We start from the raw sequence: 23,903 nt of genomic DNA, 5'->3' as shown, positions 1-23,903 counted from the left end.
TCACCCAGACCGTTATGTGGATGGTGCCCCAGAGTTGTGCACGGCAACATACCTGTGTATTTCTGGAATTACGTGCCCAACAAATGCAGAGTATCAGTATGTCCCATGTCCTTTCCTGTTTTAAGCAGTTGCATGAGGCCTCCTGACCCATTTTATTGGGAAGTCTAGTTTTCCCTCTCAGGCATCTCTTCCTGAGTTGTCTGAGTGCCCCGCAGGTTTATTTAGCCAAAAGGAGACAGAGGTGGGGTGGTATCATGTCAGGTTTGTAATTCTGGAAGAGGGGAGGAAGAAAGGGGTCGTAGAAGGGCCCACCTACTGTTGCTACTCAGTGACACGCAGCTTTGCTGCTGGGATGGGCCCCACACACCTACAGCTGCCGGAATGCCCCTGCTGGTCCAGGTTTCTGCCCAGGTCTCCATAAGGTCTGCCTTTGGGTACCAAGATAACAGCTTTCTTAGGCATACTCCCAGGCTTACCTGTTCTCCAGAAGGCACATCTCTGTGGCAGGTGCCTGGGTCGAGAGAAGAGGCCAGCTGTGGTCACGCTCTGATCCCATTCTGCCCTCTCTCACAAATCTCTAGGTTCTTACGCGGAGCCTGGATCACCAGCCCAGACTCCCCACTTCCTCAAGGTCGTGTGATTTCGGAGACCTTCTTAGCTTGCTGTACAAATGGGCCTTGGTCCATGTAGACAGATCCCCTCATGTCTTGGTCATAGGGAACAGGGTTTGGATCTTGTTCTGTCTTTCCCAGAAGGTGTGGGGTCCTCATGCAAAAGGACTCCCTCCCTCTCCTGCCACCAGCTTTCCATTGCTGGGGGCTTGGGAAGGGCTGGCTTAACTGAGCCACGAAAGATCCTCTCATCCTTCCTCTCCTCTCCCAGTAGTGTGCCGTATCACCCAGCAATTCCACTTCTGTGTATATACCCAAAAGAATTGAAATCAGGGTCTCAAAGACATATCTGTACACCCATGTTCACAGCAGCATTATTCACAATAGCCAAAGGGTAGAAACAACCCCAGGGTCCATTAAGGGATGACTGGATGAACAAAATGTGGCACATACAGACAGTGGAATATTATTCAGCCTTAAAAAGGAAGGAAATTATGACATGTGCCACAACATGGATGACCCTTAAAGACATTATGCGAAATGCAATAAGCCAGTCACAAAAGGACAAATATTGTATGATTCCACTGCTATGAGGTCCCTAGAATAGTCAAATGCCCAGAGACAGAGTAGAATGGTGGTCCAGGGGCTGGGAAGGGATGGGGAGTTAGTGTTTAGCAGGTACAGAGCTCCAGTTTTGCAAGATGAAAAGAGTTCTAGAGATGGAATGTGGTTCTAGAGATGGAATTCTACAATGTAAATGTACTGAATGCCACTGAATGGAACACTTAAAAAATGGTAAATTTTGGGGCTGGCCTGGTGGCATAGTGGTTAAGTTCACGTGCTCTGCTTTGGTGGCCCAGGATGGGCTGGTTCTGATCCCTGGTGTGGACCTACACAATGCTCATCAAGCCATGCTGTGGTGGCATCTCACATGCAAAAACCAAAAAGAGGAAGATTGGCAACAAATGTTAGCTTAGGGCCAATTTTCCTCACACACAAAAAAGGGAAATTTTGCTATGTATATTTTACCATAATTTTAAAAAATTCAAAAGCATATCTTTTAGAGTTCCTTTTGCTGCAAGTTGCAGAAAGGCAGAATCCAAACACACTTAAGCAAAGTGGATTCTGGCTAATGAGAGCTGAAAAGTTCAGCCAAGGTTTGGCTTTAGCACAGGCTGGTCCAGAGCACAGGCAGAGTTGTAGTGATGTTTCCTCCACACTCAGAGCTGCCCTCCGCTGTGTGCTCTTTGCACTCCATCTCTGTGTCTTGGCCAGATGGCCATAGGAGGTCTGCATCCTGTCCACATCCAGTGAGAGAGGAGCAAAAGCCTTTTTTCCAGGAAGTCCTGGTTGCACTCAAGGTCTCTCCTTGGTCCTGATTGGGTCATCTGCCCACGCACCAGCCAATCGCTGTGGCCGGGAAAGGCAATGCCTTGATTGGCTTAGGTGGGGCTGATGTCCCTGGCAGCAAGGAATGAGAGTCAGATTGGGATGATTTCCCAGAGGAGTCTAGATCTTGTCACCAGAAGGAGATGCCCCTAAGGGTTTTGTAAGTATCTTCCTGTGCCATAAAAAATTTTTCATAGACTTCATTTTTAACATTTTCCTTCTTCTCCCCCAAATCCCCCCAGTGCATAGTAATATATTTTAGTTGTGGGTCCTTCTAGTTGTGGCATGTGGGATGCCGCCTCAGCATGGCCTGATGAGCAGTGCCATGTCTGCGCCCAGGATCCAAACCGGCAAAACCCTAGGCCACCAAAGCAGAGCACGGCAAACTTAACCACTCGGCCATGGGGCCGGCCCCCTATACTTCATTTTTAACGACTGAACAATATCCAACCGTATGGACATATCCTAACGTATTCAACATTCTCCAATTGTAGGACAGTTAGACTACTTATTAAGATAACGTTGCAAGGCACATTACTATAGTCTATATCTTATATTACTTTCTTAAGATGGGTCCTGAGAAGTGGCATATCTAAGTCAAAGTATATGTACATATTTTCAAAGCTCTTGTTGCTTTCCAGAACTGCTCTTTTAGGATTTACTCCATGAGCAGAGCCATCTGTCTTACCACCCCCTCACCAGTAGTTCTTTTTAGTCTTCAGTAATTTGATGAACAAAAAAATGTTAATTTGCTTTGCTAGCTGAGCTGGACTATATTTTCCCCATGTTTTGGTGAGCCAGACCACAGTGTCTGGGCTTCAGCCTTTTAGAAGCTATGGTACTAGCTGCCTCTTACCTGTGCTCGTCCAGGGCCGTGCTCAGGAATCATATTTGGTACCATGCTGTGTGTCCAGGGAGAGGGCCAGGGGGATCCATGGATGCCCAGGTGCTCCTCAGGAGCACTGAACGGCTTTAGCACAGAGCCTGGCGCATGGTAAGGGCCCAACAATGTTCGTTGTTGTTCTTGTCAGTATGATGTCGATCTTTCTATCCCTGTCTTCACCCCCCCTGGGGCAGCTCTGCCCTTCCTTTCTGCAGCGCCCTGCTTTTGTTGGGTTCTTGGTTGCGGATGTCTCATGCCCCTCCCTTGGCCCATCTGCTCGCCTTTCAGTGCCTCCTTGGGGCTCCCCTCTGCCATGCAGCCTCTGTGTTCTGAGCAATGGCACCCTATTGGATTCGCCTTAGAGCCACAACAAAGGGCCCTGGCACTGTTGTTTTCTGTTGGCTTGACTGTGCGCATCCTTCCCGCGATTCGACACTCCCCATGAGCTGGCCCTGCGTTCACAGTGGATCTGAGGTCCCGCATGGGCAGGCCTCTGTGCTCATCTCTGCATATGTCCTTGAACACCCTGGGGTGCTCTGCCGGGTGTGTTGGTCAGCCTGCTCTGCCCCCCATGGCTGCCGGCTCACCCTTGTCCCCCTGTCTATACTCAATGCCCAGACAGTTTGGCAGTACTATGCCGTGATTTTTAACGAAAGCCTCTGTAGCATCCTCTCCCAGGACTTGTGAATTACAGAAACGGAGTTATCACATGCCATTGTTCAGGGAGAAGTACTATTTAATGAACAAGAGAAGCAGATCCAACTCATCCATTTATTTCAAGGATCACAGAAGCTCATCCTTCCAGCAGCCATTGACTTCAGCCTTCATTTACGGAGGTGGGACGGGATCTGCCTGAACTTCTGTGGTATGGCTGCCTCTAGGGGGGTCAGGAACACCCCCTAGAGACACATGTCTCTCTGTGAGCTTCTCAAGCTCCACACTCACCCACACATTGCTCAGAGGAATGAAAACTGGACCCGCCTTGAGGCTGTCAGGAGAGGGCACGAGCCGGGCAGAGCAGGGGTGGGTCACTTCCCAGCTCCGGGCCTGGCCTCCTGGCATCCTGCTTCCATTTGGTTCATAGTAAGCGTTCAGCCCATGTGAACTCCCTGACTCAGGACTGCACCCGGCTGGTCAGCACATTTATTAGACTAGTGCTTCTTAAAGTGTGGTCCCCGGACCAGCAGCAGCAGCAGCACCCGGGAACTGGTGGGGAATGCGAAGTCTTGGCCTGAGTCAGAAACTCCAGGGGCAAGGCCCAGCAACTGGTGAAGGCCTCCAGGTGATTCGGATGCACGTTCAAGTGCGCACACTGGTTTTGATAAAAGAGATTCGTATGAGCCTGGCAAGATGCACAGTATGTGTGTACCGCTTAGTACGGTATCTGGCACACAGGAGATGCTACATAATTGAATAAACACACAGGTCCTTTCCTCTGCTCACCTACCTCCTACTCATACCAACAGGACTGCTGGGAGAGACTGGAGGAGTTTAGGATTGGGACAAGACCTCAGTGAGAAGGAAAAGCAGACGAAAGCTTGCACGAGCATCTTTATCTCAGGGAGCAGGAGACGGGAAGGGAATGGAAATCTCAGAAGCATCAGTTTAGCAGTGAAGGATTTTATGTGTCTAGCTTTTGGTAAAAGGAAACAGCCTTGAACTCTAACTTCAGTGTTTTGGTGCATGACTTCTAGCCAGAGCCGGTAGGCTGGCTCTGCCCTCTCCGTCTTCCCATCAAAACCCCCGCCAGCCCTCCTTGGCGTGTGCTGCTGTCGAACGCGTTTTGCACAGGCTGGTACCCGCACCGTCTTTATGCCGCCAGCCGAGGCCAGCTCTTCCATTCTGGTCGAACCATCTCGATACCTCTTTCCCTGGAGCCCCTTCCTCATACTCTCCCACCCCTACCCCAGACTTCTGATAACGTGATGTTGATATTTCAGATGTAAGAGGAAAAAACGTTGTTCCATACATACATGTCTTGTTCAAGCTTGCTTTACTGTGAGGCCCCTCAGCACCACTGGCACGACCCCAATGGGCTGGGGGTGGAGGTCACTGGCCGGGAAGCTGGGGGCCAGCACTAGCCACATAGACTTTGATTCAGGCAGCACTGGGTGTCAAGGCTAACATTGCTGTGGTCTTGGTAAGACATTGGTGGACATAATTACTTAGCATCTCAAGCCTGTTTTTCTGAGTCACCAATTGAGTAGGAAGTTGCAAGGTTGCTGTGAGGCTGAACAAGCTGCTTTATCTAAACTGCATGGTGCTCCGTAACGTGAGGGGTGGCTAATGACTCTGGTTTCTTCCACCCGACTCCTAAGTCATCACCACAGGGTGCCATCCATCCCGGCACAAGCACGGGACCCCTGCCCCTGGCTGGACACAAGGGGATCCTCTTAGCCTGCTCCTCCCACCCCCCGTAATCCAGAAACGAAGGCTCAGAGGAGTTGCAGGCTTTTGTGGTGACCCTGAAGACATCCCAGAAACTGAAAACGTGAGAAAGAATGAGATAGAACCATTATGGGACACCCCATATTTATTAAAAAATGGAAAAGGAGCAGTTGGATGAGAAAAAATTGAGGAGGGAAAGGAAAAATGAGGAATCTAATATGGAGAAGAAAGGCACTTGAAGCTTTATTGAGCCCCAATATTTTGACTTATTTTGCTATTAATTTATATCCCGTCCTGTTTCAAAAAGGTTAGACATGGCACAGCAAGCACGAAGCTTGCAGACAGATTTGAGGCTGCCCCGCCATCCGATGAATGGCTCCTTCAGTCCCAGGACAGTGTCTGTGGGAGTAAGACAGCCTCTCTAAGGACAGCGCCCCTCAACGCACTGAGCTCTGTCAGGGGCAGCTGTTCACACACATGTCCCAGGACCCTCTGGAGCCCCTCAGAGGAGATGCTGGGCACATGCTGCTATCCACAGGTGCCCGCAGACCCCCTGACCTACCCTTCTGGGCACTCTCTCCAGTGTCGGTCCCTTTGCCTCCAGTAGCTGCCACTGTGGCCTTCTTCAGAGGCTGCTTGGGCTTCTGAAGCCACCGCGGCTGCATGTGCAGAGGGCCAGGGAACTGGGGCTCTCCATCTTCCCAGCCAGGGGCACCCTGGGGTGGGTCTGAACGTACAGCTCCCTTGCCTCCATGCCGGACTAACCCTGAGGTGTAGCTTAAGCTCCAGTGCTCCCCACAGGATCTGGGATGTGGGATGCTGGGCTCCTTGTCCTCCTGTCCTGCTTCCCCCTCCCCTTCCCTGTTTCTTCTGGGAGCTCTTCCTTCTCCGTCCCTTGCACAGGAATTCTGGTCTCAGGAGCCCGACCTAAGACAGGCGCCTTGGGCTTCTTTTCTCCCTCCGAGTCCCCTCTTGGAGGACTGCTCATGGCTTCTCCATCTCCTCCAAGTAAGACTGGGGTCCATGTCATCCTGGCCTGTCCCAGCAGAGGGGCTGTCACACACTTGCCCCTAAACAGACCCAGCTTCTCCTTCAGGAATGTCGGTCAACCAGGTTCAGGCGCTACAACTGGAAGGTGATATCATCTCGGGGATAAGGGAGCCGTGTGGGGGAGGCGATCTGGGGACAGGGCTGCTGACAGGAAGCAGGGTGGCCATTATACTAACATGCACAAGGAGAAGTAGACATTCCAGGCCCTCCGGAGCCCTCAGACCACAAGAGAGGCCCTTGATTGCTTCTTTTGAGTCTCCTGCTTGAAGGAGCCCAAGAAAAAGGTCTGTGACCAGCAACTGCAGAAGTTCCTTTAAATGCCTCGGACACCTCCCAAGCCCTCGATGTCCCCTCTGAGCCAGGAAACTCTGCGAGGCCACTGTGCCTTCCTGGGGCCATATCCTGCCTGGATGAGCCCAGGGTGTGGAGCTGTGGGCCGGGGGTGGGGTCAGACTCTGGAAGGCATAGGAGCAGCCAGTTTCTGGAGCTCAGGACAGAGATGAGAGTGTGTGGGGGGGCCTTGGCTGATCCTAAAGGGGGCTGTGACCTCAGCAGCCACCCAAATGCCACACTACAGATGGGGATCCATCGATATTTTGGAATGGGCGACATTCAGTTTTTCAAGATACCCCTGTGCCTTGAATTTATTAACCTCCCATAAAAACACAGAACATACACAATCTACAGTATAGAAAGTATAATTTACAAAAATATAAAAATCTTGGTTATTTTTTAGTATTCCAACATATTACTGTGTGTGTTATTTCAATAAGCACGTTTAAACAATGCGCACCTCTCCGGCATGACGACCTCTGTGGGGGATGGCATCACCTCCCTCTTTTTTGTTTTAAAATAAAATATATATTAAGAAAAAGAAACCAAAATCGGTTATACGTGCATACTGTGTGTGTAAAAGCTTTTGCAGTGGAGCTGGAAAGAAACCCTCCACTTAGACCAATATTCAGGCCTCGTTTTCCAGGATCAGTATGTGGCCCGAAGTGTTTTAAACTGGTTGCTTAAACAGAGGCGTTCTCCAGGTGCGGGCAGCCAGCACCCCCAGGTTTGCAGTTTCTTCCCGGGTTATGAGATGATGTTCACAAACGCCAACATTGTGGAGACGTTCGGTGGTCAGAGCAGAGGGGACGGACCATGGGCGATGGTCAGGCCAGGGCCCATTCCCAGATTCCTTCGCGGGTTCACACCAGCACTGAGGGGCTAAGTCACTAGCAATGAAAGACCCCAGAATGATGCCCCGGGGGACACATCTTTCTGGGGACCAGCAAGGCTGCCTGTGAGCTCTGCCCTGCCTTTACCGCTGCACCCCAAGTCAAGCTCTCACTCCAGAAGGCTCCAAGGATGCTGCCCTGCTGGGCGTGGGGTGGGGCGGAGGCTTCCTTCCACCCCAGAGGAGGCGGTCTTACCGGCAGGCACAGGTCTCCACGGACATATTGGGGTACACCTTCAGAACCACATTCCGGTTCTCATCCAGGAAGAGGACCCCAAGAGAGTTCATCTTGTCGGGGACGCAGCAAGGCTCTGGGATGCCCGGGACGATGCCCACAGCTCTGACGATGCTCTGGATGGTGGCGTGGTTGGACGGGCGGACGATCTGCAAGGCGGGAAAAGGAGCACGGTTACCTCGGTGCTCGGCCCTCACCCACCCACCATGCCATCAGCACGTCCTTGACTGCGCCCATGGAAGAGGCATCAGCATAGAAGAAAAGTGAGGTCCCACGGCTGGGAAATCGTTTCCTCCAAAGTCAGCCACAGACCAAGTCCCAGGGAGGTTGAAGTCATAGCCCCTAAACGCCACTGGCCACTTGGGGGCACTTGTGCGTCATGCATCACCCAGGAGCCCTGGGAGCTGGGCAGGAGCTGTCCAGAGGGGAGGCTGAGGGACATGCCCAGCCAGTGCCGTCTGGGGCCACAGCCGCCCAGGTTTTACAGTCTGAGGAGTACAGACATGCTTCCCGTGTGAGCATGTTCTTAGCACCGATGGGGGAGGCCTGCAGACATGTGTGCGCCAGCGTGATGGGCTGAAAACTGACGTTTTCCAGGTGGGTCTGACTTTGGGGTGGCAGGCGCTGCTTCACCTGCATCACCCCATTGTGTCATTGTGACCATCTTATGGGGCGGGTTTTACCTTAATTTTACTGGTGAAAAAACTGACGCTAAAAGTGACTAAGTAACTTGACCGAGACCCCTCCGTTAGAAAGTAGCCGGGCTTAGAAACCATGTTCCCCGGGGCCACACCCACTGGCTCTCTTCCCCTCCCCAGGCAGCCTCTCGCATCCAGGGGAGTCTGGGTTCCAGCAGCGGGTACAGAGGATGCCCTTCCGTAAGCACATCCAACAGGATGGACAGGACCAAGTCACATGCACTTCAGCTGATCGCGCCCAAAGAGAGCTTTATGTATGGTGTGCTGATGAGAAAGGCCTCTTGCACAGGGAGGTGGGGAGAGCGAGGCAGGGACACTGATTTATGGGGAATGTGGGAAGGCAGCGAGGGGTGGGCTGATAAGGTAAGTAGGGGTCAGCCAGCTGGAGTCTGCGGAAAACTCGTCCTACACCTGCCCCAGGCCTGTGCTAGGACCTTCCAGCAGAGGCCTGTCTCTCTATCACGCACCTCCCTTCCCCTCTCTGCACATGCACGGCTTGGGGAAGCTCTTTAATTCCCAAACAGGTTAACACCGCCCCACGTCTGGGTCTGGGATTTCCCAGTTGGCCGATTTATTTACGTTCAAAGTGGATTTATGCACTGACTTCCCTTCTTGGAGAGGAGACATGGCCTGGGACTCGGCAGAGGAGCCAAGCAGGAGGGAAGTGTTTGCTGTGTGCCGGGCGGGGGGCTGGGGGGGGCTGGGCGGGGGGCCACATCGTCTGGCAGCCAGCCCATCACAGCTCAGGCCATGGGGAGAGGGATGGACAGAGCCACAACCCAGCCCGGAGAGAAGGTGAGACTCTGAAAACCCCAGGTCAGCATCATGGATAAAACAGCCGCGTGCTGTGTGTCTTGCAGACTCGTGCACAGACAGCTTACTGCCCCGTGGGTTCCTGCCCTGAGTGGGAGGGAGGCCGGAGTCCACACTGGTAAGCCACTGAGCCCAGTCCTGTGCTGGTCACAGATGCCAACATCCTGAGGTCCAGGCCAGGAACGGAAATGAGAGCCTTGACAAAAAGGGGGCCGTGGAGACCTGACACGTCTTGAGGGGAACAGGGGCCAGCATCTACTCAACCTCTGTAGATTTTGCTAGGTGGTGACACGAACCTAGGGCGATGGATTCTCCTGCTTCCCGAAAGAAAAGATGCTTTGATCCAAAAATTCAAATTCAATCAGGTCAACACTTTCAAAAGCACAGGCAGACGGCATCCATGCATCCGCCCAACGGGGGGCGACGTTGGGACCTCCCTCTACCTATGGCCCGCCTCGAATAGATGGGAGGGGTTAGTGCCCCTATTTTACAGACAGGAAACAGAGGTCAGGAGGCAGAGGGACCCGGCAGGAGGGCAGCCTGAGAGTCACACTAGACATCGGGCGGCTGACAGCGGCGTCCCCCCGACACCTACCTTGGGCATGGGGAACTCACAGGCGCCTGCGCAGTAGTAAGCGTCGAAAGACTTGGGCGAGATGATCCATTCATTCCACCCGATGTCTGCGAAGTCCACCTTCAGATACCTCCGGGAGCAGACCCTCGGCTCGTCCCACTGCTTCCTCCGGGCTTTCTGCATCGTCTTCTCGTCGAAGTCCAGCACCTGCGAGGAGGCCGCGAACGCATCCTGGCCCTTCCTCCTGCGGTCCTTGCGTCCCGGCCGGGACTTGAGGGCGCGGAAGGGGCTGGGCCACAGCTCGTGCTTGTGGTAGGGCTGGGCGTGGGGGCCGTGCGCCGGCCTCTCGTCCAGCCCCGGCAGCTCGTTGTCCTGAAGGGGCCCGGTGACCTGCGTGGCCCGCCGCACACGGGGGTCTGCCGAACTGTTGGGGGCTGCGCCGGGCTCCGGGTCTCCAGTTTGAAAGGGGTCATATCTCTGCAGTGTCACTGCCACGCTGTTGGGCTCTGAGATGGCCAGGTCGTTGGCGTAGACGAGGATGTAGGGCGCATGGGGGCTGGGCCTGGGCACCCCCGGGTCCTTCTCCCCAGCATCCAGCTGGGCGGAGAGGAGCAGCTCGCCATCCCGGCGGGCCGCCTTGACGATGGGGGAGATGTCCTTGGCTTGCCACAGGCCCCGTGGCGGGGGCGCCAGGGCCATGGCCCCACGGAGCAGCCCCTGCGTGGCTGTGTTCTGCGAGAGGCTGCGGAAGAGCAGGTGCTGGCGGGCAGGCGGGCCCGGGGGCAGCAGGCGGCAGGACGCGTTCTTGGCGCGCTGCTTGCACGGCACCTCACGTGCCTGGGGCCACCTGGGCTCCGAGTAGAAGTGGAAGGTGGCCGTGAGGATCATTTCCGAGTCCTGCATGGAAGTCAGGTTGAAGAAATACACGGCCTTCTGGTTGACCACTTCTGCGAGGAAAGGACAGACCACAGCCTGTGAGGGTCTTCCCCGGACAGGTCCCCCTGCTGGAGGGTCTCCCGCCCAGGGCTGGGATGGAGGGGAACACCTATTTAGGGAGCACTTACAGGCCAGCCAGGCTTTCCTCATCTCGTGTAACGCTCACATTAAACGGAGGAGGGCGCCCTTTATCACCCCCAATGAATAGTTGAGGAACTGAGGTCAGAGAGGTTGAGGATTATCAATATCCGCTTGCAAAAACAGAAGGTAGCAGACAGGGCAGGTGCTGGGGCCTGCTGGACCCTCCACCTCCTGTGTCCTCCCCGGCACTCTGATGCCTCTCAATGAACAAACGAGCAAGCACACCTGATACCGTCATTAACCAGAGAAAGTGGCATCAGGGGTTGGGGGTGGTTTGGGTTGGGTCCATGACCTGCTGACAGCAGCCCCTCTCATATTTGCAAAGGCCTCTATAATGCAGATGTTAAGCACAGTTATTCTCCCAAAGGAGGAGAAATAATCAGAGTGCTTCCTACTTTCTGCAAATTCTGAGGGTCTTCGGAGGGAACTGGGCTTAGGAGCATTTGGGCATCTGCTGTTTGTTCTGCCCTAGGGCTTTTAAGCTTGTTTTACAAAGAAAGAGCAATATCTGGGTTGTGCCAGATCACTGTATGAAATCTACAAAGTCCAGGTTGTTCTCCAGAGGCCCAGACCATGATAAGGACCAGGGTCCCTCAGACATCACACCTGCAGCTCGAGAACGCTCTGGTCCTCATGTCCCTGGGGATTCAACCGCCCCTTCCTTCTCACCTGGTTCTCCCAGCTGTGACCCTGGGCCCAGGGCAGGGCACCCTGGTCTGCAGCCCTAGGGAGCCAGCCCAAGACGGGGCAGCATGAGTGTTCTGAATGGCCAAGTCCTCTCTAGGTGCGGACAGGAGGGAGGAGTCGTTCCCAGGCCTCCCTGTGATGCTACAGACCAGCAGGGACCAGAGCTGCCTGTCAGAGGCTCCCCCTCCCATGGCTCTGTTTCCTGCTGCCCCGCCTCTGTCTGCCAGGTAAAGCTGCAGAGGAAGAGAGCTCCCAACTGGAGGAGGGTATATGTGTGCGGGACGCTGGGCTCACGGAAGGGCATGAGTTGGGGCCACGGCATCTCTGAAACCTACACCTATGGGATCAGCTGGGATTTTTTTTTTAAATCAAAATCATCAGTTTAAGGTTATTTGTTTCTATTGGGAAAGAGGCATAATTCAATGGGAAAATTGTTGTGCACTCTTAAGGGACTAGGAGAGAGAGCAAGGAAGGAAGGGAAAAGCACATTTATGGAGATGCGATGAATGCCAGCCAAGGCTTAGCTGACATTCTAGAGATGCTGTCTTATCTTATCCTGGGAACAAACCCACAGAGAGGTATGGTGGCCGCTTAACAAGGTCCACACACATGGAGCTGCGCATGGTCCTAATGGTCATTTAAGCTTGGCTTCCCCAAACACTGCCTTGAATGTCACAGTCTCCGGGCTTGCCTTTCCCAGACTTTGCCATCACCGGCTTCCTCCACAGAGATGCTGATTCAGAGGGTCTGGGACAACGGGGCCCAGGAATTTGTATTTTAACCAGCACCCCAGGGGATTCTAACCATCAGGCAAGTTTGGGGAGCACTGGTGGGCGGTGGCCGCATTATCTGGGGTTGACCTGTGTGTGGGGAGCAAGTTCCCAATGGGACCACACCGCGCACACCTGCCTCAGAGGGACAACAGAATCTCTATCTCACCTGATGGTTTGGAGGATTAAATACACGACATACCTCATGTGCCAGGCACAAAGGAGGAGCCCCCAAATGTGCTTCCCTGCCACTTTCATCTAAAGGACGAGTGGTGGCAGAGCAGGCTCCTTCTATACCAACTCGGGCACCTCCCACCCAAGGATCCAAAGACCTGAATTGTGACCCAGCTAACACGGCAGATAGACTGTTTTCCTTTTATCCAGTTCCAGTCTTAACTCTATTGTTCTACTAATGGAGTCTTTACTAGAAAAGAGTGAAGAGGCTCAAGGACAGACACTTCAGACTCTTTCCGAAGAGCTGGCCCTTTGCAGCCGGATGCAAGCATCTCCAGCCTGGAAAGCTCCAGGCATCGGTGAGGAGGAGATGGCAGACTGGTGGCACACGGACAAGGCTCCCCAGAGAAAAGCACTTTGGCTCCCCCTCCAGCAATAAGGTAAAGAACGAGAGGCGGTATAAAGGAGGACACTGAGCACCACAGCAGGGACAGCCACTTTGGCTGGAGGTGGGTGTGGTCCAAGGAAGGTGCTGGGAGGACTGTGCTCCGGGGTGAGGGGGGATGGGGCAGAAGTGCTGCAGAGAAGGACTGGCCTTCCCAGGAGATTATTTCTGCACAGTGTGTGTGTGGGGGGGAGGGGCAGCAAACATTGCCTGGCCCTTAGGATGGAGAACCACAGAGAGCGTGCTCAGAGATTCAGATGGGGAGGAGCCTTAGAGGTCACGCAGCCCATCAGTGCACTTGGGGCAGGAGTCCTTCCTCTGTTTGGCTTTAGCCCTTGGCCATAGGGAGCTGGCCGCTTACTAGCCAGCCAGCATGTGAAGACCCTCCCTGATGGGAACTGTTGAGGTAGAGATGGGTCCGCCCTGTCCCCGGCACCTGAAAGGCCACAGGCTGGCCCTGCTCTCTGACAGCACCTGCACGTACACAATGCCAGGGGCTCTGGGCTGTGGCTGAGAGAAGGAGTATCTGCCTGCAGTCTCCTAGCTTGGCTGAGCCCAGGCTGTCAAGAAGAAGCCCCAAAGAGAGGTCCTTATTTCCTATGCACCGGGCAGGTGCCCTGGGCTCCTGTCTTTGGTCAGCTAGAGAAGATCCTTCATTCCTCCCTCCCTCTGTTCTTCTGAACACCAGACCTAAGAGCTAGTCAGTGCTCAGAAATACGTATTGAAGGGCCGGGGAAGAGTGGGGTCTTTGCTACATCTGCCTGCTTCAGTTAACAATGAGGGGAGAAGGGATGGCTCATCCAGTCTATGGACAAAAAGATGGAGCATCAGAGAGGGGACATAACTTGCCTAAAGTCACCCAGCTGGTAAGGGGCAGAGCCAGGGTGTGCACCCAGGCCCTCTGACCCCCAACCTACACCCTTCTGTCCCCCACCCCCGCCCCGTCCCGTGTGCTCTGATAGAATGTGGAATCATGATCTGCCTCAGAGCAAATGTAACAAAGATCATGCATCGTGGACTCTCAAACGTTTTACAAACACAAATCATTATTTGGAGGATTTTGAGTTCTGACTCTCCAAGAAAGAAAGGACGGGGCTTACTTAGATCTCTCTGCGGGTCTCTGGAACTCTCAGAACCCTAAGCCAGGGCCACTTTGCCGGGCATGCAGCCTCCTTCCAACTCAGTGGGGCGGGACTGGAGGGGAGAGAGGAGGGGAAGGGGCCCTAGCTCAAGGGCCCCCCAGGCTCCCTGCTGGCCAACCCTTGGGCCAAGAGGACCCTCAGACTGCTCTGTCCTATAGAGACAGAATCCAAGCCACTTGGAGGTTGTCCCTTCATCCATTGCCCTTGAAACTGCCATCAGAGTGACCACAGTGAGAACACAGGGCTGAGGTGCAAGCAACGACAAGCTGGAGGAAGGAAGTGGCTGGACAGCTGGCGGTGCTGCAGAGAAGGGAAGAGAACCAACTCGTATCGAGTATCCAGTTTCACACAGGCCCCAGAGTCAGGTTTAAATCCTGCCTGCATCACTTACTAGCTGTGGGGCCTGAGGCAAGTCAGGGAACCCCTCTGGGCCCCAGTTTCCTCATATGTAAACCAGGCAGAGTATTTGCACGTGCCTCCTAAGGCTGTAAGAGCATCTCTGCAGAGTTCACAGCACAGTGCCTGGTGACTCAGTGCATGCTCAGAACACACTGGCCATGTGGCATCATGAAGCTGCTGCTCCAGCAGGGTACACACCCAGGCTTCCTGTCCCTGTGCCCGACGGGAGGCATGGCCACTGTCTGCCCCTCCAGCAGGAGACGGAGAATTCTCACGGCCTCATCCGCCTCCTGCATCTAACCAATCACAGCTTCGGTTAGGTTTCCATTCCTTCTTGTCCACAACCATCCTGAACTCTGACCCCCTCCACCGCTGCCTCGTCCAGGGCCCGGCCTCCGCTGCCACCAAGACTCCAGAACATGTCCCCCTCACGTCACACTCACACTTCATAAGGAAACCACCTATTACAGATGAAGGGCTAAGGTCTCTACTATGTAAAGAACCTCTAAAAATCAGTAAGAAAAGGACAAGAACCCTGAGAAATGGATGCAGTTTCCACAGGGACAGTCGCAAATGGCCAATAGGCATGAAAACCAGTTGAGGATGACCAATAATGAAAAGAAAGTAACCGCCAGTGCAGATATGGCAAATTTTACCTCCATGTTGAAAACATGATCCTCTTAGGGTAACAAAGGATATACAGAGGGATAAAAGGATATATATATACATATGTATATATAGATATAGATATAGATGCTGCCCATATACATATACATGCGTATACATATATGTGTATACATATATGTATGTGTACGTATATATATATTCCACCAAAATATTAACTCTAATTATATCTGGGTTTGTGATTAGGGATGACTTCTTGTCTTTACTGTAATTTTTTAGGATTTCCAGATTTTCCCCGTTAAGTATGCATTTCTTTTGTAACCTCTCTCATTCTTTCTTCTCTCTCCTCTCTCCCCACCTTCTGTGTCTCCTTCCCTCCTCCTTCCCCCTCCCTCTCTCCCTCTCTCCTCTCCCCTCTCCCCGCCTTCTTCCCCTTTTCTCTCTCCTCTCCCTCCCCTTGCCATTCCACCCCCCCAACCGTGGACACACCCACATACTGCCCCCTACAGGCAAACTCATAACCCTCAGGGCTCTTGATGGCCTGGTGGTGGTCCACCACCCCCTTCCCCCTCCTGCCTCTCTCCTCATGCTATTTCCTCATTTAAGCCACACTCGTCCTAGCCCCCAGCACACAGTGGACGGCGTCATTTCTACACCCGGCTACACCTCGGGCCCATCAGAGTCTGCTGGCCTCGCCTGCTCTGTGAAGGTTTCACTGGTCCCTGTCCACCGGCTCCTCCCCTGCGGGTCAGGGCTGTCCCTTGTGGCTCCCGCAGAACACCCCTAGCCCTTTGTCACTCCATCGTGCCACCGGTCCTGCTGTCCACATTCTTCTGTTACTTCTCCCTGCCTGCCAGCTCCTGAGCTTTCCTCTCTACGCATTTTCAGTCTAGGCATCTTCGTGTCCTCCGAGCTTACAGCATCTGCCACCTATTGAGGTGCTCAGGAAAGATTTGGGGAACTGAAATGAACGTGACTTTTGGCATTTTTGACAGACCAGAATGGATTATTATTCTCATTTTAGAGATGAAGAAATCAAGCTCAGAGAGGTTAAGCAACTTGCCCAATATCACACAGGTAGGTGGAAAAGGCTAGATTTAAAGACAGGCCGTTTAGGGTGGAGGTTGTCTAACCTTAACCCGTAAGGTCAGGCTCAGAAGCTCTCCCCACTGATGTGGACCTAACAGAGAACAAAGCACACTCCAGGGAGCAATGAGAGGGAGGGAGGGCTGGAGTAATAATAGTAGGAGCTAATAAGTTATTGACACATATGTGTGCCAGACACTGTTTTATGTGCTGGACAGATCTCAGGTCATTTGAAAAAACTTAGAAGGAAGGGAGCATTATTAGCCCCATTTTAGAAGTGAAATAAACTGAGTGACGGACACGTTCAGTCCCGCGCCTGGGTCACAGGTGCAGGATTCGGACCCTCCAGTCCGCTCACAGCCCACATGGAACCCCAGCTCCACTGTCCGATGCCAAGTGAGGAGGATGGCTCCACAGCAACCGGGGCTGACGCATCTGTTGCTCCAGAAGAGGCACCACCTGCTGAGGCAGCAGAAGCCACCGGCATGGAGCAGGCTGGTACCAGTGTATTCCAGGACCAGAGCAGACGCTCCCACATTTGTGTCCCATCCATAAGATGAGGGGTCCCTGGCCAGGCGCACACTTCCTCCCAGCTGGGTCACTGGGGCAGCTCTGAGGGCTGGGTGTGAAACAACCTATGTGAATCAAGGGAGGGGATGACAAGCTGCTCGGGCCTCCTCTACGCCAGGCACAAAACCCACCACAGCCCACAGAATCTTCCCCTCCCCAGTGCACAAGAAACCGATGCTCAGAGAGGTACAGCGACATGTGCCACGGCACACAGCCAGTAGCTGGTGGAGCTGGGACTTGTACCCCTGGCTGTCAAATGGTTCCAAACCAGACTGTAGGATTTGTCAGACAGTCCCAGACTGGTCCAGCATAATTCTACTCTTCCAGAACTGTCTGTTCCACCATCTGTCTCCTAAGTCCTGAGTTTCGTTCTGATGGAGGAGGCTAGCAGTGAGAACAGCACTGGCCTGGCAGAGGGAGGCACCAACCACTGCCAGTGTGATAGCCCTGTTCCCCCAGCCTCAGTTTCCTGATCTGTAAAGTGGGAGGGCTGGATTTGAAGGACTGTCTCCAAGTCCTTTTCAGGGCTGACAGCCTATGCCCCACTGTTACTTACACAGCTCCAGTCTGTGAAAATACAAAGACAGACTATGTTCCTCGACACCCAGGGCTGCAGCAAGTGGGGGGCACAATGGGTATGCTTGCCCCTTGTTGAAGCAGTGGCCTCGCCGGCCTTGTTTTCCTCAACTGCAAGGCTTTGAGGACTGAGTCAATGGATGCAAGGTCAAGTCCACCCCTACATGAACACAGATGCTTTGCACTCCCAGGGGAACGAGATGCACCAACACCTAATCTGGCCAGTGTCGGGCTCGGTGCTCACACACATTACCTCATCTCATCTTTCCTGCAACCCCGCAGGGAAGATACTACCATGAGCTGCCCATTCTGTGGATGAGAACACTCAAGTCCACAGAGCTTTGGCAATTTGCCCAAAGTCACGTTCATGCCAGATGATTCTTAAGTGACTTAATTTAATAGTGATGCTCCAGAAATGGACCGCAGGTGGTGCATAAAAGGTACCAGGGAGGACGGAGTTAGACTGTCTGGTCTGGAGCCCAGGGACACTGATCTAGTGAGTCTGCTCAGTGGAGGATGGGGACAGGCGCTCTCTGTGGCAGGTGCTCGCCAGCACACAGTTATTCGAGGCCACGCTTCCCAGGTCTGGCTCTGAGGCCATGGACGTTACCTCGAGTCACACAGCCAGTGATCCACAGGTGGCAGATCTGACCCCAGGCTGTCTGGCCCAATGTTGGGCTACAGACGGATGCTCTTTCTCCTGATGAATGGCCTCCTCCCCCGCAAGGGCTGCAGGGGAGCCCTACTCACATTTTCTGGAATGGCATTCTGTGACCACGAGTAGTCTCCATGACAACCAGAAACTTCCCACCACCCCTGCCACCAGTCTGCACCTCGTCTGTGCCAGCCCGGGGCCTGCAGAGGTAGCCCAGCCCGAGCAGGCCAACAGCTGAGGCTGGAGTCTGGAAATGTTCCTGGAGCAGGGCAGGGAGGACCCCGAAAGTGGCCTCTGTCCGGTTCCAGCCAAGGTGTGGGGAGAGGGGAAGGGATCTGCTCAGGTGGGGCAAGGTCTGGAGTGGAGGGATGCCCTCACTGCCCATGCATTTGGACTCTTCCGCAAACCCCCGTAGTGTGAACACTGCATGCTGGCACCCAGCAGGCCTCAGTCTTGTGCACCCAAGGCCCTTCTCAGTCCAGTCTGGTTTCCCAGCCGTGGAGACCACTAACCGGCCCCAGCTGGAGGTTCATGCCCCTGCCTGGGCCCAGCGCCTGGTACCCCTCTCAGGGCTGCCTCATGCCCACCTGACTGTGCCCTCCTCATCTGTCGAGTCAGCACAACTGCCCCCTACGACATGCATGCCTCTCCCAGAGCTCCCCCAGCCCAGCCCCACTCCACCTTGTGCTTAAAGCCTTGTGTACGGGGTGGTCTGTGTCCCGCAAGTGTGACATCCTCCCAGCCTTGGCAGCACCCCAGGGGCGGGAACTCTGTGTCACTCTGCCACTTCGGTGTCCCCGCTGGAGGCTCAGGGGCCAGCATAGAGTGCTAGGTGAATAGTTAATGAAAGAATGAATGAAGAAGTCAATGAATAGAAGGAAGAGGAAAAGCGGAGGTGCAGGGGTGCGGAGGATGGACAAGTGAGGAAAGGGTAATGAGGAGAAGCGGTGCCCGCCCGGAGCCCCCTCTACTTACCCAGACGGGCCCGGAAGCTGCGGACCGTGTTGCCCCCTCCCGGCCGCGCGCCCCTTCGGCTGTATTTCTCATAAAGCCGGAGCATGTGGACAGCGACCATGTCCCGAGCACCGGGGCCCAGAGCGGCGGCCGCGTCCCCCAGGGGCCACTGGGCATCCTTGTGCCCCACCAGGCCGTCGGCGGCCGCTGGCAGGGCGGAGCGGGCAGGGACCGTGTGGCTGCCGCCCGCGTCCCGAAGCAGCAGCAGAAGCAGCGGCAGCAGCGGCAGCAGTTGGGGTCCCGGTCCTGGGCTGGTCCGAGCGGGGCCACGAGCCATGGTGGGCGGCGGCGGCGAAGGGCTGGAGCCCGGGAGGAGGAGGAGGGCGCGGGCGCACCGGAGGCTGGGGACCGACCGTGCGGCGGGCGGGAGGGCGCGCGGGCAGCGCTGGCACCGGGGGCGCGGGGCGCGGGGCAGAGCGCGGTGGGCAGCCAAGAGCCGGGCCGTCCCCGCCGCCCGAGCCCCAGCCCGCGGTCACGGCCCTCCGGAGCCGAGTGGAGCTGAGCCGAGCTGGAACCGATGCGCCGCCTCCGCGGACTCGCGCGGTGAAACTTTGCAGCCCACGGCGCGCCCGGCTCGGCTGGCTCGAGGGGCGGGGCGGGGCGGGGCGGGGCGGCCAGCGGCGCCCTCCAGGGGACCCGGCTGCGCGCCCCGGACCTCTGGGGCAGCCGCCGACACGGCCGTCCCTGGCCCGGCTGCGCTGTGCGTGCGCCCGCGAGGAGCGGCGTGCGCGCGCAGGGCCGTGCGCCCGGGGGTGCGCGGCGAGTGCGGGGGGCGTGGGCGCGGGCAAGCGCGCTCCCCGCTCCCCTGCAGAGAGCCGGAGACCCGGACCCGGGCAGGCTCCTGTGTGTCGGCGCCGCAGCCTGGCCGGGCCTGCGCGGGGGCTGGTTGGCCTTTGGAGGGGGGCCCGCCTGCCGCGTTGCCCCTGCAATGGCATGCGATGATGACTGTGTGGTTCTAAGATGACAGCTCCGACGTTAGGACCTGAGAGGGGGTGTGTGTGCTGCTCAGTTGCCTCTGAGCGAGTGTGTGTCCAAATTGCAAGAGTGAGGGGAACACGGACCCTCCCCGGGCAGGCTTTGAAAAGAAAAACCCTAACTCGACAGTTCCACCAAGCCAGGGCAACTTGAGTAAGATCCTTTATTTGGTGACAATGATTGCCGTGGTTGAAGAAACACATCAAAGATCCTTGTTAATCTTTGGTCATGTATGCATCAGGATTGTCCTGAAAAAGGACGTGGTTTCAAATTGCTTTACAAAACCTTTCCAAAGCATCAGGCTAGAAGAAGAGAAAGCAGAGGGTTTCCCAAGAAGTACTCGCAATGAAGCGAGGGTGCAGGGGATCCCTGGTTCCTTGCCCCTCAGCTTAGCTCTGGGCCAGAAGGGCCTGAACTGCGTCTGGCCGGTTAGCAAGGTTTCTTGTCCGTGGAAAGAATTTCAGGGGCTCTGTGAACTTAGATGGGGAAAAATGACATCTTTAATTTCACTGACCTGAAACAGCCTCTCTTAATATTGCAAACGCAGGTAACCAACCACAGTGGTGTTCACCATACCTGTGACTTTTGTCACCAATCGCCACCACCCAGGGATGTTTTCATATCAGGTGAAAGTTGTTTCAGATTTCTCAAAATATTGTTTTGCTCATCATTGTTTTGAAATTAAAGTAGTTTTTCTATTAGCTATTTAATGAATTAATAAGAAGGCATGTAGATTACTATGTTGCAAAGTTGTTTTAAAAAAATTTTTGATAACTATGTTTTAATGTAATTGGCTTCCTTTGTAATACTGCATATTAAAAACAGTCTTTTGAGAAAGGGTCTTCAGCCTTCATCAGATGAAGCATGGAGTCTAAGGCCCCCATGAAATGTTTACAAATCCTTCTGAGGGAAGGAAGGGACCTCTTCAAACCATCTTCTTCAGCAGCGTCAAGAATGCTGTCTGTGCTATGTTTCAAAGGATTACTTGCAAACTGTGAACACATCGTCCCCTCTACTTGGTAACTTTGAGCTCTACGAGCCAAAACAGTTACTTTTCTTGGAGGGCTCACAATGCAATAATTGAAGAATTGCTGGAAAAAGCTTCCGTCGGTGGGTAAAAGACAACCCATTTGTAATTTTTTAAAATCTTGCCGTGTCAAATTAGAGGCCATCCTATTGAGAGCCCCTGGACGGCAGGCCTGTAGCTTTTGGAAAACCATCCAGAAGCATTTTATTTGTTTTGGTAATTAGCTCACATGGCGTTCATCTTCCCGTTAATATAGCTCCCGCTTGTTCTGCAAAACCGTTTTCAAAAACGGTTCGCCGGGAGGTGAGATGATCAAGTTGTGGCCTTGGACTGCATGAATTGCTCCTTATAAATGAACTGCACCATCTTTTACGGCTCCCTTACCCCACCCCCACCCCCACGGCCCTCCTTCTCCATGTGCCCCTCACTTCCCCTCTGCCCCCCTCTCCCCTCTCCCCTAGAATGCCTCTGACCTGTACCGGCTGGGGGTAACCTCTACTCCTGGGTAGTTTTGTCTCTGCTGGGGCCATACACAATCGATGCCTGTGAAAAGGAGGGTAAGCCTGCAGGAGGCCGGGACAAGCTGGGCTATTCGGGATCTGTGTCCATTAAAGGCTTCTTGCTCTCCTTAACTCATTCTCGCTCCATTCAAGCCGGCCCGAGGGTCAGGCTTCAGCCGGCACTAAAACCTGTAGGGTACAGATTTTCTGACATTGTTGGGAAAGAATTAAGGCATCAGCTGGGGACAGCTAATATTTCTTGCCTCATTTTATTGCTGAACAGCAGGACTGTAAAGTCTCGAACGCTGGAGCACTATGGCTCCCTTTCATGTAGCCGAGATGATGGGATAAAAATGTGTTTGGTGAAGCAATTCAGATTACCACCGGGTCACATCCTCGCTGGCTCCCAGCACGGCCTGCAACAGCATCACTAAGACGAGAAACAATCGCTGTGCAATTTCAGCTCATGCAGAACAGTGTTTCTAGCGTGGAAGTGAGGCTAATTGTGGAGCTTGCCAATGAGAGTGTTTTGTTTTTAATAGCTCAGGCTGCAGCTCGAAATAAGAGTTGAGATGGCGGGCCGCGGATTCATGTCCTAAGATCTGTGATTTCTGACGACTTGCTACTAAGATTATCCCAGTCTCGGTGGTGTCAGGTGTACACGGTTTTACCAGGAGCGATGAGGGCTCAAACTTGCAAACAGGGATGGAGAATGCTCTCTCCAGGGTTGAGAGAGGTTCCTGGGCCCTCAGTCTTCCGGGCCTGTCTGCCACACACTCTAGGGTAGAGATTTCCCATAAGCTCAGAAAACCCTGAGGAAGGAGGGAGAGGCTCCTTAGTTACGGAGCTCTATGCCTGAGTAAAGGAGAAAGCAAACTCTAGATGGTCTGAGAAGCAAGCTCATTTGGTTTCATCCAAACCTCTTCCCAAGTCAACCCCCGGATGAAATGTTGCTGAGCAATTGTTTCATGAGATCGTCCTGTCAATTTGTGGTAGAGTCAGTCTGCAGCCCTATCTCGCTCCCGTCATCCTGGCCCAGTCCCATCGCCTCTTTGGAACCCTAGTGGCCTCCTGTTTAAATGAGAAGGCTGACCCCGAGCTCTGTTTCAGCTCCAACACTCTATGTCTGGGTCTGTGGCTTCATGTCAACCAGAATGTGAGGGTCTACATGACCCTTCGGAGTCACCTGGACACGGTTCGTGTCCCTATTTTCACCACTACCTAGCTGTGTGGCCTTGAGCATGTTACTTGACTTGTGTGTAGGGTTTCTTCAACTCTAAAATGGGGACAAGAGCGGGATACTATGAGCATCATAGGTAAGGTGTTAACATGAGAGGGAACTAAACGACATTGATCCTTGTTACTGTCCTTTTTATTTCTCCCGCGTTCAGAAGATTGTAGCCTATTTAAAGTGGACCCAGACTCCGGGAGACTTAGTGAGAGGTTCAGCCTGGCCGTTCCTTACTCTGCGGAGGAAATCCATTTCTTAGCACACAGGGCCAAGAGCTGCAAAGAAAAGGAAAAGGAGAGAGAATATTTCCTTGATTAGGAAGTCATACAGCTGTACCAACAAGCCTTTATGATCAGTGTCTGTGGGTCCCCTGTCCAAAGATGGGAGGGTGATAAACAGCTCTTCATCTAGCTTTCCAAAGCTCTTGGCCCTTAGCACAAAAGAAATGTGAGCGAGCCCCTGCTCCCCTTTGGGGCATGAGCTGTGAAAAGGCGGCTGAAGGGTTTGCTGGGGCGCAAGAGACAAGAATCCCAGGGCCTCCCCAGGCCGCTGGGCCGAGTGCAATAAATCTGTGAAATAACAAGCACAAAGGACTTTATAATCAATGACAGATTTTATTTTTGCTCTGGCAAAATCCATCCGTGGAGTGAACATTTTATAGGGAAATAACTACCCACTTTGTGACTCCTCCTCAGCCCATATTCTCTTTCTTAAGGTTGGGAAAAAACCCAGAGCATCAAAGTGAGCTCCGTGGAGAACTGGGGCAGGAGAGAGCATGACTTCCCCTGGGCGGGAACCCAACTCTCCCGTTGCTTCCTAGGGTGGCTCGGGCCATTCATTTCTGTTTTGCTAAAATACCCGTGACATGTGAATAAACCAGGATTACAGAACATTGTCTCGCTCGGTAATCTGAGCCGGCATGGCCTCTGGTTTGCTGAAATATGGTGCTCTCTGAGCAAACATGGGAATGGGTATTACTTCTCGTTAAAGCTGAACAGTGGGACTATTTAGAACTGATGCATGAATGCTGCACTGTGGGGAGTGACAATCTGAAGGCAGCCGATTTGGGGGGAGGGGGGCAGTGG

At 53.9% G+C, this 23,903-nt stretch overlaps 1 protein-coding gene across 1 annotated transcript; it reads right to left on the bottom strand.

Moving 5' to 3' along the window:
- Positions 1 to 5,398: 5,398 nt before the first annotated feature.
- On the bottom strand, positions 5,399 to 19,806 carry GDF10 (growth differentiation factor 10). The gene is made up of 3 exons (XM_001494773.6): positions 19,047 to 19,806; positions 9,888 to 10,813; positions 5,399 to 7,930 (listed from the first exon to the last, which is right to left on the bottom strand). The coding sequence occupies exons 1-3, from the start codon at positions 19,360 to 19,362 to the stop codon at positions 7,739 to 7,741; spliced, it is 1,434 nt and encodes a 477-aa protein (XP_001494823.3). The 5' UTR covers positions 19,363 to 19,806; the 3' UTR covers positions 5,399 to 7,738.
- Between the last annotated feature and the right edge of the window lie 4,097 nt (positions 19,807 to 23,903).

The sequence above is a fragment of the Equus caballus genome, chromosome 1 (assembly GCF_041296265.1).
Source record: "Equus caballus isolate H_3958 breed thoroughbred chromosome 1, TB-T2T, whole genome shotgun sequence".
Lineage (NCBI taxonomy): Eukaryota > Metazoa > Chordata > Mammalia > Perissodactyla > Equidae > Equus > Equus caballus.
The sequence above is the reverse complement of the archived record's forward strand: the minus strand, read 5'-3'. Positions and strand labels throughout refer to the sequence as shown.

Bases quoted from the DNA above. Each gene is read 5' to 3' on its own strand.
- GDF10 (XM_001494773.6), bottom strand. From the start codon at position 19,362: ATGGCTCGTGGCCCCGCTCGGACCAGCCCAGGACCGGGACCCCAACTG. The intron at 10,814-19,046 runs GTAAGTAGAGGG...CTTTCCTCGCAG, and splicing joins CAGCTTCCGGGCCCGTCTGG to AAGTGGTCAACCAGAAGGCC. The intron at 7,931-9,887 runs GTAGGTGTCGGG...CCCGCCTTGCAG, and splicing joins GTGAGTTCCCCATGCCCAAG to ATCGTCCGCCCGTCCAACCA.